The sequence below is a fragment of the Rosa rugosa genome, chromosome 6 (assembly GCF_958449725.1).
Source record: "Rosa rugosa chromosome 6, drRosRugo1.1, whole genome shotgun sequence".
Lineage (NCBI taxonomy): Eukaryota > Viridiplantae > Streptophyta > Magnoliopsida > Rosales > Rosaceae > Rosa > Rosa rugosa.
Genome location: NC_084825.1, coordinates 31,739,123 through 31,754,215, shown reverse-complemented (window position 1 = coordinate 31,754,215; position 15,093 = coordinate 31,739,123). Strand labels below are relative to the sequence as shown.

Genomic DNA, 15,093 nt, shown 5'->3' with positions numbered 1-15,093 from the left:
TATTGTTAGCTTTCCTTTTTCTTCCTTGCTCACTGCTACGCAATGTTGTGATGATCCAAGTTAAATTGTACATCATAGGATAAAGTTCTTAATATTGTACAACTCTCCGCGATGATTAAGAGTTTCAAGGTGGAAAGTGACGATGCAAATCAGAATCCAGCAATTTCTGAGGACGATGCAAATCAGAATCCAGCAATTTCTGAGGGTCTTTCCTGGTCTGGTGTCTGTAGCTCTGGTCCTTTCTCCAATTGTTACTTCAATTCAATTCAGAAGGGAAAATAGAGCAACTGTAGATAAAAAGTACAAAAAAATCACTTTGTTTACACTTCAGGATTTTGACATGCATTACCAACACAGAAAATTCGTGCCACTGTATGATAGAAATGATTTAAACTCATATTTTGCCATTCCATTTTTGTTGTTAACCTTCATGTGAATGATATATATCTATCAAAGTATGATATGTGGTTATAATCAAGTAGTTGCTATACCCCAGCAACATCATATGATACACTTGCAATTTCCATCCCTTTACATCAACTATATTGTTCATTTTAATATTTCAGTGGTTTGAATTGAGACATTAGGATTGTATTTCAGTGTTATACGGTTCAATATTTCAGGAGTTAGAAGGCTCAATATTTCAGTGGTTTCAATATTTAAGGATTTGTAAAACCCAACCAAGGAGTTATAAGGCTTAATTGAGGAGTTATAATAACACATTTAAATTTTTGAGTATGAGGGTTGTTTTTTTTTTTTTTTTTAGTATGTTCTATACTTTGTATAATGTTTATTGTGTTCTTGAGTGGCCAGGCTTGTATTATGTGTCAGAAACTTATTTGTTCAGATTATCATGTCGTGACAGGTTTTTTTTATAATGCTATACAAAATTACAAACTGTGATTGGAAATATGTAAATTTTATTACTTGACAAGCCTACAGTAGACATTTTGCTATCTTGGTAATGGATTAAACAGAAAAGAGAGTAGAATACAATGAATTGCCAAGGTAATTTGGTCATGGGCTCCTAACCAATACTCCAATAGAGGTATATCCTTTACTGCTACTTGGCTCTAGTTGCATATTTCTATGATTTGGAAATTACTGATCATTATTTATTTTTGAGGTTAACTGTGATCGAATCCTTGCCTACACCCTTTCTGATAGAACTTATTAAGAATTGATAAAGATTGAAGGGTTTTCAGCTAATCTGGGTCAAGAACAAGTTATTGAACCTAGGCTGGCTTACTGGTAGTTTTCAGGGAGATTCTGCAAAGTCTTCACAAAATGTCCACTCTGCATTTCTTGGGCATATTAGTGAGCTCTGTGGCCTTTGTTCATGGTGATCAATGGCCTTTGTTGATCGACTGTTTTCATGGTGCTTCCTTAACATTTGCATTTTTCTAACTTACAATAAATCAAATGGCAGTACCAAGAAAAACAGATAGCACTATCTAAAATTCTAAATTAAAGCATATTTATTCTTTATTTCAATTCTAAATGCAACTGAATAACACAATCTATTCTTTATTAAAGCAGTACTCTTCATTCATCACTTGTCAAGTTACATAGTTTCACTGAACACACAAAAAAGCAACAAACTCGTACAGATCTCAATGACTAGCACACTACCTACTGCAATTCATCAATCAGTTTTTTCTCACTTTGAAATTGGAATTGGAATTGAACTTAAAATAACATTGTTTGCCCAACTTAAAGAAACTAAAACTATGAAAGAAACGGCAGTTAAATAGTAGAGTTTGGAGCAGCATCATTGCTTGGATTTGAACTCGTACCATCACTTGGGTGCTGGTGCTGGGATGGGACTTGCAACCATATGATGATTTGGTATCGGTAGAGTGACCTTGACGTGAAGTTTTTGCCCGGCTTGGCAGTGGCCGGGTTCCTTGAGAGTCATAGCATACCACTCAGGTTCGAAGTTTCTACCACAGATGAAATAATAGTCGCCAGGTTTCTTAAGATTTATAGCATCAGATCCAGTATCATAGACGACCATGGGCGACTTAGTGTTGCACGATTGGTAATCTTTCCCATCGACTTGCATCAAATTATGGAACATCTTATCGTAGGTAAAAAGTAAAGTATCTCCCATATGAAAGTCTTTTGTGGAAGTCCAATTATTGTAGTCAGGAAAGATACTCCACCCACTGGAGTCACCAACATGGTAAACAACCCCAGCTCTGTATACAGCCCCCGATGCAGTTGCACCAGAACAAGTGCTCAGAAAAGCCATTGCAACAAAGAAAATCAGGATTGTATTTCTCAAAGCCATTACGAAACAAACACGAGAGTTGGTGAGAACAAGACAAAGGGGTGTGCAGGAAATCACAAAGATCAAAGATAAAGATATGGGACTGAAAATGTGAATGAATGATATTGCAGCCACCCTCGCATTTATATATAGGTCTCTTTCTAGAAAAGGTTTCCAATTCTATTGGATGTTGGAAACATAGACTTCTCCTGGAGGAATAAGGATTTGTAAAGCCAAACAAAGAAAGAAACCCTAAGCCTACTTTGGGTAGGAGTTGTAGACCCCAAACACAAGTGACAGAAGCATCAAAGACCACATGACCTAGCTAAGAAGACAAACCACAAACGGATTGTGCATGGGCGATATACAAGTAGTAAATTAATGATCTATGTTCCTTGTCTGATATCTATAAAGGCATTAGGAATTCTAACTTAACACAACCTCCGGTGTAGCTCATGAAATTTCTCTAAAGATTTGAGATTCCAGGTTCAACTCCTGGCACCAGAACATTTTTCCTAATATCTTTTGAATGTCTTGGCAATATATGTGTCCATTCTTGATTGCTACTCGATCCATCTCTCTATATCGAGACCTGAGCAGACGTCTTCATCAATACGGAAACTAAGCAGCACTGCAGTACTGCTCAAACAATGAAGTGGCTTAGTTTGCATGAACAAAAGAGATAGTAGAAATTAGGTGAGATCAATGTCAATCACCTAGCTACCTTGCTAGCTATTTTGTTCTGTCAGTTACTAATATGCTTCAATTTGTTCATATGTATCTCCCTATAGGTGTCCCCCAATTTGTTGCCTATGTGCTTGATTAAATAGGTTATTTATTGATCATACGTTGAATGGTTGAAGCGTTTTATTTTCTTTTCATTTTATTTGATTTACTCTACCCACCCAACAAGACTCACATAAACAATTAGCGCTCTATTCTGCTTAACCAAACAGGCCAACAATGATCGGTAGTTTGGTTTGGTTCAATTCTTTATGTTCAAAAAGTGAAATATGGTTCAATACTGCAAAGCAGTTCTGTTTAACTACGCCTACGTGTTGTACATGCACTTAGAAAAAGAACAAAATTGTTAGAGACATTTGTAAGTTCTTCGACATATAGAGCCCCAAAAAGAATTTATAAATTTTGCATCAAATGGATTATAATTAATTGTTCAGTCATAAAAGGATTTTGATAGTTCAGTGAAAAATAGAAGTTAATGTTAGTGTCCTCATCCACCGGCAACAAAGACATTGTTGATTCCCCAAGAAGATTATACAGTAATTGTTTGAGACAAACTTGAGCATAGATGCCAACTAGCCGGCATATCCGACCATCCGGCAAGACCCTTAGATAAGTAACTCGATGATTGAACCTCTAGACGCTATGATGAATTATGTCGATCATGTACGTAGTGGTTGAGGGTGTCAGATCCCCGCCCTTCTCTAAAGAGTTAAGATGATTTGGCCTCATTTACTGGTTTCCAATAATATAAGTAAAAGTTCGATGATTCATATACATATAAGAGTTGGGATTTGAAAATTTTATCTTTATAACAAACAACACGGCATACCTGCATAATATTAAAGAATATTGTAATTGGAAGATGAACTTAAGAGATTAACGCTATGGAGTTTTACGATGTACGTTCATCATCACATACAAACCTAAGATCCTTAGCTAGGCTGCCGTAGGAGACCCCATACATCGCCCAAAAATGGAAGAAAGAGCACACCTTTGAGCTGCCTTTTGTTCTTGCTTCGAATTAGGCGTAGACGGACTCGATGGAGAACCTAAATCAACATGCCGTCTGTCTTGGAATCTTCCATCAAGATTTCGGAGATCCTCGTCGCTGCTTTTGTCACCGGAAAAGATGGCCTGAGCGTGGCCAGACTTATGTTCTACTATTTGAAGCCTATCTTCCCAAATGCGGCCGGAAGAGCCTTGCCTCCTGAAGGACATGGATGATCTTCGTAACGAAGTCATGATTCCTCAAATTTTTTGTGACGTTGTCTTCTCTGTTTCTCACTCTCCTAAGGACGATATGTTAAAAGCCCTTTCGTTTTAACAAACATAACCCTTTCGTTTTTAGATTACTTCTGCCTTTTTTTTTATGGAGCTTCGCTTCAATATTACCACAATTTTGTTGGAGAGCGACAGTTAATTTTAGTCATACCTGCCATAAAAATAGCAACAATATGATAGTTAGAAATGTTATCCCTAGTTCCCTAGAGTTTTGGATCCTTTCCTTCGTTTCGGATGGTTCTGGAACAAATTTTCCATAAGTTTCGGAGGCTTGTAATAGATATAAATTCTCCCCTAAAATAAGACATCTTGCAAGTAATTTGGTGTAGCACAATTTTATGAAACACTTATATTATCGAATCATTAAATAGTACTGTCCCAATTGAGGCATTTATCATAATGATCAAGCAACGCAATGGTGGTTTTTATCGAGCTCAAGGCCTGCTCAAGCTCAGATAAGTTTTTTCTGAGATCAAGCTCTGCTTGGCTTGAATAGGTTTTCACCTGATCTATGGCACGGGTTAATTGTGGAATTGAGATTATATTGTGTCATCAATTTGGTTGTAGAATTGGAATTTTTCCATCTAATTTTAAGTGTTCTATTTGATTTATTGTAGATACTCAATATCAAAAATGTCTAAAATAAATGTACTTGAATTTATTCTCTTTTCTAATATGATGCTGCATTTTTTTTATAACATCGTTAAAAAGCATGAAATTCTCAATATCAATACAACTCAATTACTTGAATGCAGAAGCAAATTTTATACATACTTGAACAAAACTACAAATTTATCCGAAAAAGATCAATAGTACTTATAAAATATGAAAATTAAAATAAAGACCTATAATTTTGAAGCGATTATGATTAGATGGATAAGTAATAATTAGACATTAGTACAAAGCTGCACTTCATTTGTAGTCTTACTAGAGAAGTCTTCATCTTTTGGTGTAGTTCTGTAGTATCTTGCATAAACTATCAATTGAAGTGCTCCAAAAATTGCACCGAGACCGTTGCTAATCAAAATGAAGTAGTCCACTTTTCCAATAAGAGCATAGGATGTCCAGCAACAACCATTCAGGAAGTTGGCCACTAAGAGAGTGAACGGCATATATTTCACACTCTTAGTTTTAATGACATCTCTCAGGTTGAACAAAGGAGAGCCATACATAAGAACATTGAAAAAATCACAGATCACACCAACTATGACAGCCCTCAAACGTCGATTCATCACCATCTTATGCTCAGGTATTGCTAACATAGTTGCAGCCACCAGAGCCCCAAATAAAGTAAGTTCGCATATAAAGTATGTAACAACACTCTTTCGTCCTTTTGCTGCGGCATAATAGAAGAATATGATAAGATATATGAGCTCTATAAATAGCCCAATTCCATTAATAGTGACAACTAAAATGCTGTTTGGATTAACGAATGGCAATCCGTAGTAACACCAGAACAAACAGTTCAACACTGTTGTAAGGTAAGGTTTTGGATCGAAAGCTTCCACATCTTTTTTTCTCCATATTTGTATGAACGTAGGAATTGGGGAGAGGAAAAGGCCACCAGAGATCACGTTTCCAACCACACCGACCACGAATCTAGCATCTGTGTGCACCATCTTTGCGAGGAAAACGACAAAGAAATTATATATGTGACTGAAAATATGAGAAAGATATCGAGTATTGAATGAATGAAGATATTGTAGTCACCCTTCCTCTATTTATAAAAAGTGTTTGTTAACCTAGTTGGGCACTGAAAAGGTTTCCAATTCTTTACCATATTGGAGAAGTAGATTTCTTCCTAGAAGGATTTGTAAAACCAGATTGAGTCCAAACTTGCAAATCCTACGACCTGTGTAGGAGGGACTTTAAAATTTTTTTATTTATTTTTCTCTCTTTTTAGTGTGTTGGCCTAGTTGGGGACTGAAAATGTTTCCAATTATGTAGCATGTTAGATGTTAGAAATATGTAGTCCAAATTGCATTGTTAACTCCATTTTCTAACGGTTCAAGCTTTTGAGATGCCATAATTGTTTAACACATCCTCCTGTAGTTCAATCCTCACGAGGAATTTACATTTTACTGCGCGAAGCAATCTCACGAGTCTTCCTCTTCCGACCCTACAAAGTCCTTCGACCGAAAACTCCTGCGCGCAACTCCTACACAAAGTAGGATTTACAAATTTGAACTTCATCATTAGTTCATTACTTGAGAGTGTGTTTTTTTTTTAGTGTGTAATCCATCCTTTTTGCAACAAGTCTATTTTTCTAACATGCAACAGAATTGGAAACCTTTTCAGTCCCCAACTAGGATAAAATAATATCTTTCACTCAAATAACTTTCAATTGTAATCTTCAAAGTCGATTTGTGATTCCTTGCGCACTTCTTTTCTCGTTCTATCTTTGTATTTGGTCATGGCTATGACAAATACCATCCTGATCTTATTAGTTATAGTGGCGCTTTTGGGCACTTGTTCCGGTTCCTTTACATCTAGGGTCATTTACAGATCGAGCTGGGGTTGTTAATTTACAATGTAGGCTACTCCAATGGGTGGAGTATCTTTGCTCATTACAATTAATAATTGGACTTCCACAAAAGTTTCATGTTGGAGATACATTAGTTTTTGCTTATGATAAGATATTCCAATTTAATGCAAGTCACAGATGAAGCATAATTCAACACTAGGCCCCCTATCGCTGCTTACGATACTGGATCTGATGCTATATATCAGTGTCAACTGTTAAGAATAACCCGAGACTATTACTTTATATATCGGCGGTAAGAATTTCGAACCAGAGTGGTGTGCTATGACTCTTAAGGAACCTGGTCACTGCCAAGCCGAACAAAAACTTCACGTCAAAGTCACTGCCGATACCTGATCATCATTTGGTTGCGAGTCCCAGCCCTGCACCAGGTCAACTCCAAGACTCCAAGCAATGTTACTGCTCCAACTCTCTATACTTTTGTTGCTTGGATTCGTCCCTCTTATTTCAGCGTTGTTTCTTTTGTGATTTCAATTTATGTAGGTTAAGCAAATAATGTTTGTATTTTTGTAATTTCAATTTCTTTTTTTTTTTACTAGATAATTTCAATTTCTTTAGGTAAATCGTATAATGTTTCTGTCTTCTATGGCATGTGCAAAGTAATGTTTACTAACGGACCGTACGTGATTTACTAAATCCTTCTCTAAATCATAATGATCAAATAGTTTTCATCTTTAAACCCAAAACATTGAGACATGGTATAAGTAATGTACTTCAAAAAATGAGATGTACATATTTCTAAATCTGAATTTTGTCTCGGGGCCGCGGGGACTACACCAATATGCTTCTCTCCATTTTTGCCTATTCAAGCTTTTTTTTTGGACTAATACCTATTCAAGCTATTAAGATGAAAGTTTCAAATTTACGTTGTATAAACTCATATCCATACCGTTTAAGCTTTTGATGAGCGGTATTTGTCTAACATCTCCTCCCGTGTAGTTTGATAAGTTCTCGATTTGCCCAAACATTATTTTTTATAAATCTGTCAACACCATAATCAAACTCAAACTCAAACTCAAACTCAATCACACCATCACCACAGACCATGCATCTATCAATACCATTTCCTCACGCAAAATACACCATATTAAGCACAAGACTGGTCATTCAAGTAATTAATTGACCTGTACTGTTCCTTCCATCTTATGTGGCATATAAGTTTTAAGTCAAGCAAAGTATAAGCGCATTAACTATCACTAAGGAATAAAGGGCCAATTTCTGGTGGAGCTGGTGGAGATCTGGTTACATCAATTGATTCTAACATGAGATTCTCCACAACAAAAGCTAGGACACTTATATGGTGCCAGATCGATGAAGATCCATTTTCTTAAGAAAATCAGGGGCAACTGGACAAGAAAATATTTAGGCAAAATTGGATTCTATACCTTGTTTTCCCAATCAACCTAAATGGCCGGAGGTACCAAACTCGTACTTGACACTATGATTGTATTGAAATCTCTCACTAAAATTCTATATATCAAATGGGAATCTCATAAGTCAGTTGGCCGGAAACTTTGGAATTGTGGGTTGGTATTGAATTGTATGAAGGACAAGTTGATGTGACAGAGCTTCCGATATTTTAATATAAGTCTAATATAAGCATATATACAAAGAGTAGAATGGGTAAAATATTTGAAAGTATGCTCAAATGACATTCGCACCATTTCAAATGTATAAAGAATAGCATTATTAGCGTGCGAAGGTGCAAACTATCGTTAATTAGGCTCAGAAAATGTTTTTAACCATGATGATTTGATTATCAAGTTATGCATGTTGTGAATTCATTGCCAGTTATTACAAACCTTCCAAAACTTAATTCATTCATGAAGTATGGCTTATATCTCACACATAGGAAGTATATTTCTATGAAATACTGAAAATAACACAAATAACAAGCCCAATGAAGAACAACATGAATTTAGAAAAGTTCTCTTGTACTGACCTAAGGAAGTTAAAACCTTGAAGGGAAGAGGTTGAGTAACAACCTCCCAGTTGGGCTGAACCATGAAATGAAAGCACAGGGAGAGACGTAGGTAATTTCACATTTTCACTTCTAAAAGAATCTGTGACATGTGGAAGTGGAATCAGAAAACTTGCACACTACCACAAGCATCAGAAGTTAATGGTTTAATACATGTCATGCACAATCTGAAATTTAGAGAGATAATAATTACACCAAATTCAAAATGAACATGCAGGAGCCAAGCGTACACGAAGAGTCAAGACTCTGCAAAAGAGCCTGCACTCATATTTCATCTTCTTCCCCAGAATTTTCAGATTTGCAAATTTCATTTAAGCTACCAAACCTAGACCTATTTTAACTAGTCTTGTCGTCTTGATGAGGTTTCAAAATGGTTGCAAAGACTTGCACACAATTTACATCCACAGCACATTTCCGATCACAACAATCAATCACTATCTCCAGTCTCCAACTCTCTTACGTTTCCAGTCACCTTGTACCAGCTAATTTAACTGTGAGAAAACGTAGTGTATGTCACACATCGATAAAAATTCCGCCCATTGAATCAACAAAAGGAAAAGACTCGCAGAACAAGTCAAGTTCCTGCGAGCCTCACCATTTTTATCATGTTGTGCATGCCTTCACATCAAAATATATACCCAAAATAAATCTCTGTCATTATCATCTCCTCATCATTATCAACCACATAACTCAATCACTAGCAATAAAAGAAAAATTCTTTCCATATTTATATACACCTAGAAAAAAGCTATTACACAGTAAAAAAAAAAATTTAAAGGCCACTAAAACTACACAAAATTTAGTGAACATCACTATCAATTGGGAATAATTTCGTCATCATCATAAGAGCCACCATTTCTTTCATGAGTTGCGTTTCCAGATCAGCCTGCGGTGACCCGACCCGGCGGCGATACGGGTCTTGACGCTCTCAAAGTCCGAAATCGGACAGGGTATGGTAATTCCACCCGGGTGGGTGAACCCGTATTCTTGCTCGGCCTCTTTCAGAAGCTGACCGAAGAGTGGGTGGTTAAAGTAAATCACAGGCACCAAAACACGGTGAAAGTCGCCGTCTTTTTGACCCACGTAGACCGCCAGGTGTCCCTTGGGGACCGTCACCGGCTTGGTTTGCTCAACGGGGTTCTGACCCAGCTGCATATAACCCGACCCGGGTTTACCGCAACATAGAGATTTAGCTCCGGTACTCAGCTGGCGACCCCAAGTGAGTAGCTTCGCAATCGGCTTGTACTTGCACGGCGGAGATGAAGGCGGACTCAGCCTGTGGTATCCGGGTCGGGTCGTGGGTTTTCGGAAGAAGAACCATCGGGTGACCCGGCAGAGTCGTTTTCCGAGCTTGATTCCTCTGATCTTTCTCATACTCGGCAAAAGAAAGGAAACTGAGGAATTGGGTGTTTTGAGTTTTTGGGTTTGTGACAATTTGGGGTGAGAGGTAATGGGTTTTGCTTAGATTGAAGTAAGGTTTCAAGAAAAGGGCCAAGGGTCTGCTTCGGACATGGTAAGTCGGGAAAGAGTTAAGCAGATTTCAGAGAGCGAAGTAGGTATGTTGGACATGATCAAGATTTATAGCACTCAAATGGGATTTCATCAAAATATCAGAAATACCCAATGGGTTGCTATTTCCTTTGCTCTTGACTCTTTGATGTGGTTTTGGCTTTTGGCGGTGGAATTGGTTTGGTAAAGAGATGAGAATTGAGAGAGTGTCTGTTGAGTTTATAAGGGAAATGGTTTTAAAGGTCAAGAATGGAGGAAAGGGCAGAGAAGGAAAAGCGTGGGCAAGTTGGAAAGAGTCGGCACGCGAATATGGGAAGAAGAAAATGGTGGAGTGGGGAGTCTAAATAGATGGGGGGAGTCAAAAGTCAGATTAAGGAAGGGTCAAGATTAGAGAAGAAGGGTAGTCGGAAAGCTACACGGAGGTTCTTGATTTGAGTGATCGGCTATGTTGTGGTACATTCCGTATATGCAATGCTGGTGCAATAAAGTCCTTATTTACTCTTAAATTTTTGGAATAATACCTTCACCAAATAAAAAACAAAATTAAAATAGAGAACGTTCAATGGTGTGACATAATCTTGCGACTATTAAGAAGATGAGGTCTTATTAATTATGAATATTTATTTTATTTTTATCAAAAGGGGGTTTCCCACTTAAAACTTCTTAGTTCTTACCCATTTTTTGTTGAACATAGATGTCTTAACCAATAAAACACGTCCTAGATGGTTGTCTAGTTGAATTGATCAGAGAGTGATAAATATTGTATTTGCTAGTAGAGAGAAATGTCATAAAACTTAGGGAGAGGTAGAGTTCATCTTCTTATTTTTAGACAATTGTCAAGTATAACTTAGAAAAATATTTGGTTCATGTATTCTATATTGTCGGTCGATTTTTCTCATAATTAATTTTGAATGATCTCGTTCAATTTTATTTTAAAAGTCATCACGCTGAATTTAGTTTTACTGGACGACCTTGCATAGAAATCTCCTATTCATTTCCTAGATCTTAATACATAAAACCCTCTTCTAGATCATAACCCTAAGTCAAACAAAACCAAGAAATCCATATAAACCATTTCCCACCTTGAAAATCATTTAAGTGCAATTTTTGTATTCAAACAGAGTTGGAGAAGATCTATATTCAAATAGTCAACGTGGCAAAGAGTTTGTTCTTACTATTGAATCAGATTGGAACAAAAAGCCTTGCCTTGCCGATATTGAACCACGTAGGTTCCAAGCAGGAACTGGAGTGTACACGTGTCGCACGACCATGGCCAAATGTTACCTTCCTCGGAAAACGACAGAACCTTGATTTCTGAGACGAGTGCCCGTACCTTGTGGGTACACAACTGACAAATTTGATTTTAATATTGTCAGGTTCTTTTATTTTCTGGCATTAAATTAAGGTCAGAGAGACCATGTCATCACCTACCGCCATTTTTTTTTCAGTCAATCACCTACGCCATTATTTCTAGAAATATAACTACCATATTCGGACGAAAAAAGAAAAGAAATATAACTACCCAGGGGAAAACATTTAAAGTTTCGAGTACTAATCGGAAACGTGTATGTAATGCTATAAGAAGTTGGTCACGTATTCATGTGAATTTATTCATGGGATATTGGTTGTTGTGTGTGGGAAAGGTATTTGTATGATTCTCTCAAACTAAAGCTACTTATCTTTAAAAGAACGTGAGAAGCATAAATCAATATAGAGAAATCAAAATTTGTTTGGGCTAAAAGTTTTTATTTATCTTGAATTTTATATAATTTCTTATTGATTTAGTACAAATAAATATTCGTGTCGTTCTATATATATAGATGACCTCCTTAAATTTGAAATGTGAGAATATTTTTATTTTTAGCAAGCAGTTTAATAACTTAAACCATCCATTCTGTGATTACATAAGCAGATATGAATCCTACAAAAGATTAGTCAAATTAGAAAATAATTAACCATTTGATTAGCACAATGTTCGTTTTAATTTTATCTAACAAACTACATTTGTTTACACAATTTTGAATGATCAAATGATTATGCATTTCGTTGTTTTTTTTTTTTTGTAGACATAATTCTTGCATAGAAATCTATAAGATCAACGGTTGAAATATTTGAATTATATCATATACTAGTGTAAAATAGTAAAAAAGTTTAAATTGTTAAAGTAAATAAAAGAGGTCCTCTCTAAAACGGACTTTATATATATCTCAATAACACAAATCTCCAATTTAGTTCTGCCCTCGTCCACATTTGTTGCCACATTACCATCAATGCCACTGATTTTCAGTGACGCCACCTGTTTTTTACAACCACAAGGTGCTAATTCATTAAAAATTTTCTATGTTAGAATTATGATTATTAATTTTTTTTAGTGACTTATTTTCAAATTCTAGTAAGTAATTAAGAATTACTATATTGTAACATAACCTTCGGATTATATTCAATGATATTAATTCCTCAAGGATTAAAAAAAATAATAATAAAATTCTTGCGCTATTTCACTCTGGAATGAAAGAAGTTTTTCTCATGTTTGTACTTTGTTGTATTTGTGTCCTTTCCCAAGGCCAAAAATGACGAGCCGAATTCAAAACACAATTTAGTAATCAACGCATGGTTCCACTCTCTAGTGAAAACCCGAACCCAAAGCACGAAGATTCAACTGTCAGACCGTACGGTCGGTACCGTACAAGCGTGTGCCGTTTACTTAGTCCAATCAATCGGCGGGCGGGGCCTACTTGCCACGTGTGTGAATCTGGGCGCCAGCGGCGTGGGTTTTTCTATAATCAAGGGCATCGTTGTCTTTTTCAATTTCTAGGGTTTTGGACTTTTCGGTAGAAGCCGAATCAGAGTTTTTGGGTCGTTTCTTCTAGAGAATCTAGTTGCAAGTTATTGTCCGAACAGCTGGAGGTGATCCTCGCGTCCTCCCTTTCATTTCTAAATTCCATCTTTCACGGCATATATGTAGTGATTTATTGTTTACATCCTTGAAGCAAGGTACACTTGCTAGGGTTCTTGTTATTATATTTATATCTCTTAATTAAAAAATAAGAAGTGATTTCTTATTGATGTAGGAGAGGTTTTTTTATTTTATTTTTTATTGTTCAATCACACGGTGTTCTTAAAGACTTCCTAGACCCAGAGACTAATCCATGCTCGGGGGATCTTGTCAAAACGTTTTATCCCCCTTGGCCACCAAGAATATATTGAGATTTAACTCCAATAAGCGTCGGCGGGATTCGAACCTGGGTATGGGGGTTCCACACCTGGAGGCTCTTACCAACTCGACCACCTGTGGTGGTTATGTAGGAGAGGCTTAGCGTGTCCTAAGTGTTTGAACATACACTACAATTGTGCATTAATTAGCAAACTGTTCAGTTAAGCACTCACCAAGTATTTTGTTTAATGAAGACCAGAAGGATCACGTTATTCACAAATCAAGTAATTACAAGGTATATCTGATATACCGTTCATATGCATGGATATTAAATTAGAAAAATAATAATCCTATATAATTCCTGATGTTGATGTAGAACCGCAACTCCTATACATCCTTGTCGCATTATAATTTATTTTATGTCATTCAGTTAGAAAAAATGTACCTCTTGATCAAGTCATAATTCTTATTTATGGCCATAATTAACTACTTTTCATCATTGAAGTTGAAGTAGTCATAATCCTTATTTATGGCCATAATTGACTTTTCGTGACTAAATATCCCCGATTATAAAGCGTAGCATCATTATAAATCAATTCTCTCTTTGCTTCCACTTTTTCTAAGATGGGACTCAAAGAACAAAATACAACGTTATCTTTGCCCACTTTACATAATTTTCCATACTCGTGGTACATTGGAATACAATTTATATATCAGCTGGACACCACCTATGACCCTAAAGCCAAGATCATAGATGAGTCTAGCTAGTGCCAAATCATTTTCAGTTTTTACTGTTTTCCAATATATAAGAGTACTTTACATTAAAAAAATGATAAAAAAAAAAAAGATGAAAATTATTCTATGCACCGAAGGTGTAAATAACCCAACATTTATAAGATGATCTCAACTCTTAATATTTATAATTAATATTTTTATTAATAACCTACGAGTATATTTAATATAATCTAACTATCCATTTATGTCGGTGCAAGACTATAAGTGCACGTCAGTGCACTGAATCCTTCCCCTATATATGATCGACAAAACTTATGCTTCATGATCGATATCGGGTCCCTTCTATATCTTTGGCAAACCAATGCATCTTATCTGTTATGATTGTCGGACATTTTTGAAGATAATACTTTAAAGGTGATCAAAGTGCTGATAAGAATACTTATCCTCTCTCCCACGCTAACGCATATCACTTTCAATCCTTTTTTTTTTTGTGGTATTAAGATTGTTATTGTGTTAATCAGAAAAATTTATTGTGATTACGGTTAAAACTACATTTCGATCTGAGTTCTCTGTTAGAAACGAGCAACTAAAGTGTATTACATGAAGTCTGTTAATAGCCAAATCCAAACCTAAAACCAAAATTGCAACAAACCAAAAGATCATAACAAGAAACCCCACTTTGCATGTAGAACTCTAGCTGGTTGCAAGGTAACACCATACATGCGTGAAGCCTCTGAGCCATATGGACGCTCTCACCATAAGCAAAGAGAGATCATGCAAGGAAAGCACCAAAGCAACCCCCTGCAATATTTAGATCATGCTAACATAAATCATGGCATCAATCCCAGAAGAGGAAAATCATGTCTGCTAAAACC

General features: G+C 36.3%; 3 protein-coding genes across 3 annotated transcripts; all 3 read right to left on the bottom strand.

The window, feature by feature from the left end:
• Positions 1–1,529: 1,529 nt before the first annotated feature.
• On the bottom strand, positions 1,530–2,360 carry LOC133713872 (mavicyanin-like). Its single transcript, XM_062139898.1, has one exon. The coding sequence runs from the start codon at positions 2,291–2,293 to the stop codon at positions 1,799–1,801; it is 495 nt and encodes a 164-aa protein (XP_061995882.1). The 5' UTR covers positions 2,294–2,360; the 3' UTR covers positions 1,530–1,798.
• Positions 2,361–5,047: 2,687 nt separating this feature from the next.
• LOC133713862 (bidirectional sugar transporter SWEET6b-like) lies at positions 5,048–5,917 on the bottom strand. Its single transcript, XM_062139890.1, has one exon. It carries the CDS (start codon positions 5,914–5,916, stop codon positions 5,185–5,187), a length of 732 nt encoding a protein of 243 aa, XP_061995874.1. The 5' UTR covers position 5,917; the 3' UTR covers positions 5,048–5,184.
• Positions 5,918–9,524: 3,607 nt separating this feature from the next.
• On the bottom strand, positions 9,525–10,651 carry LOC133717292 (auxin-responsive protein SAUR36-like). The gene has a single exon (XM_062143980.1). It carries the CDS (start codon positions 10,192–10,194, stop codon positions 9,682–9,684), a length of 513 nt encoding a protein of 170 aa, XP_061999964.1. The 5' UTR covers positions 10,195–10,651; the 3' UTR covers positions 9,525–9,681.
• Between the last annotated feature and the right edge of the window lie 4,442 nt (positions 10,652–15,093).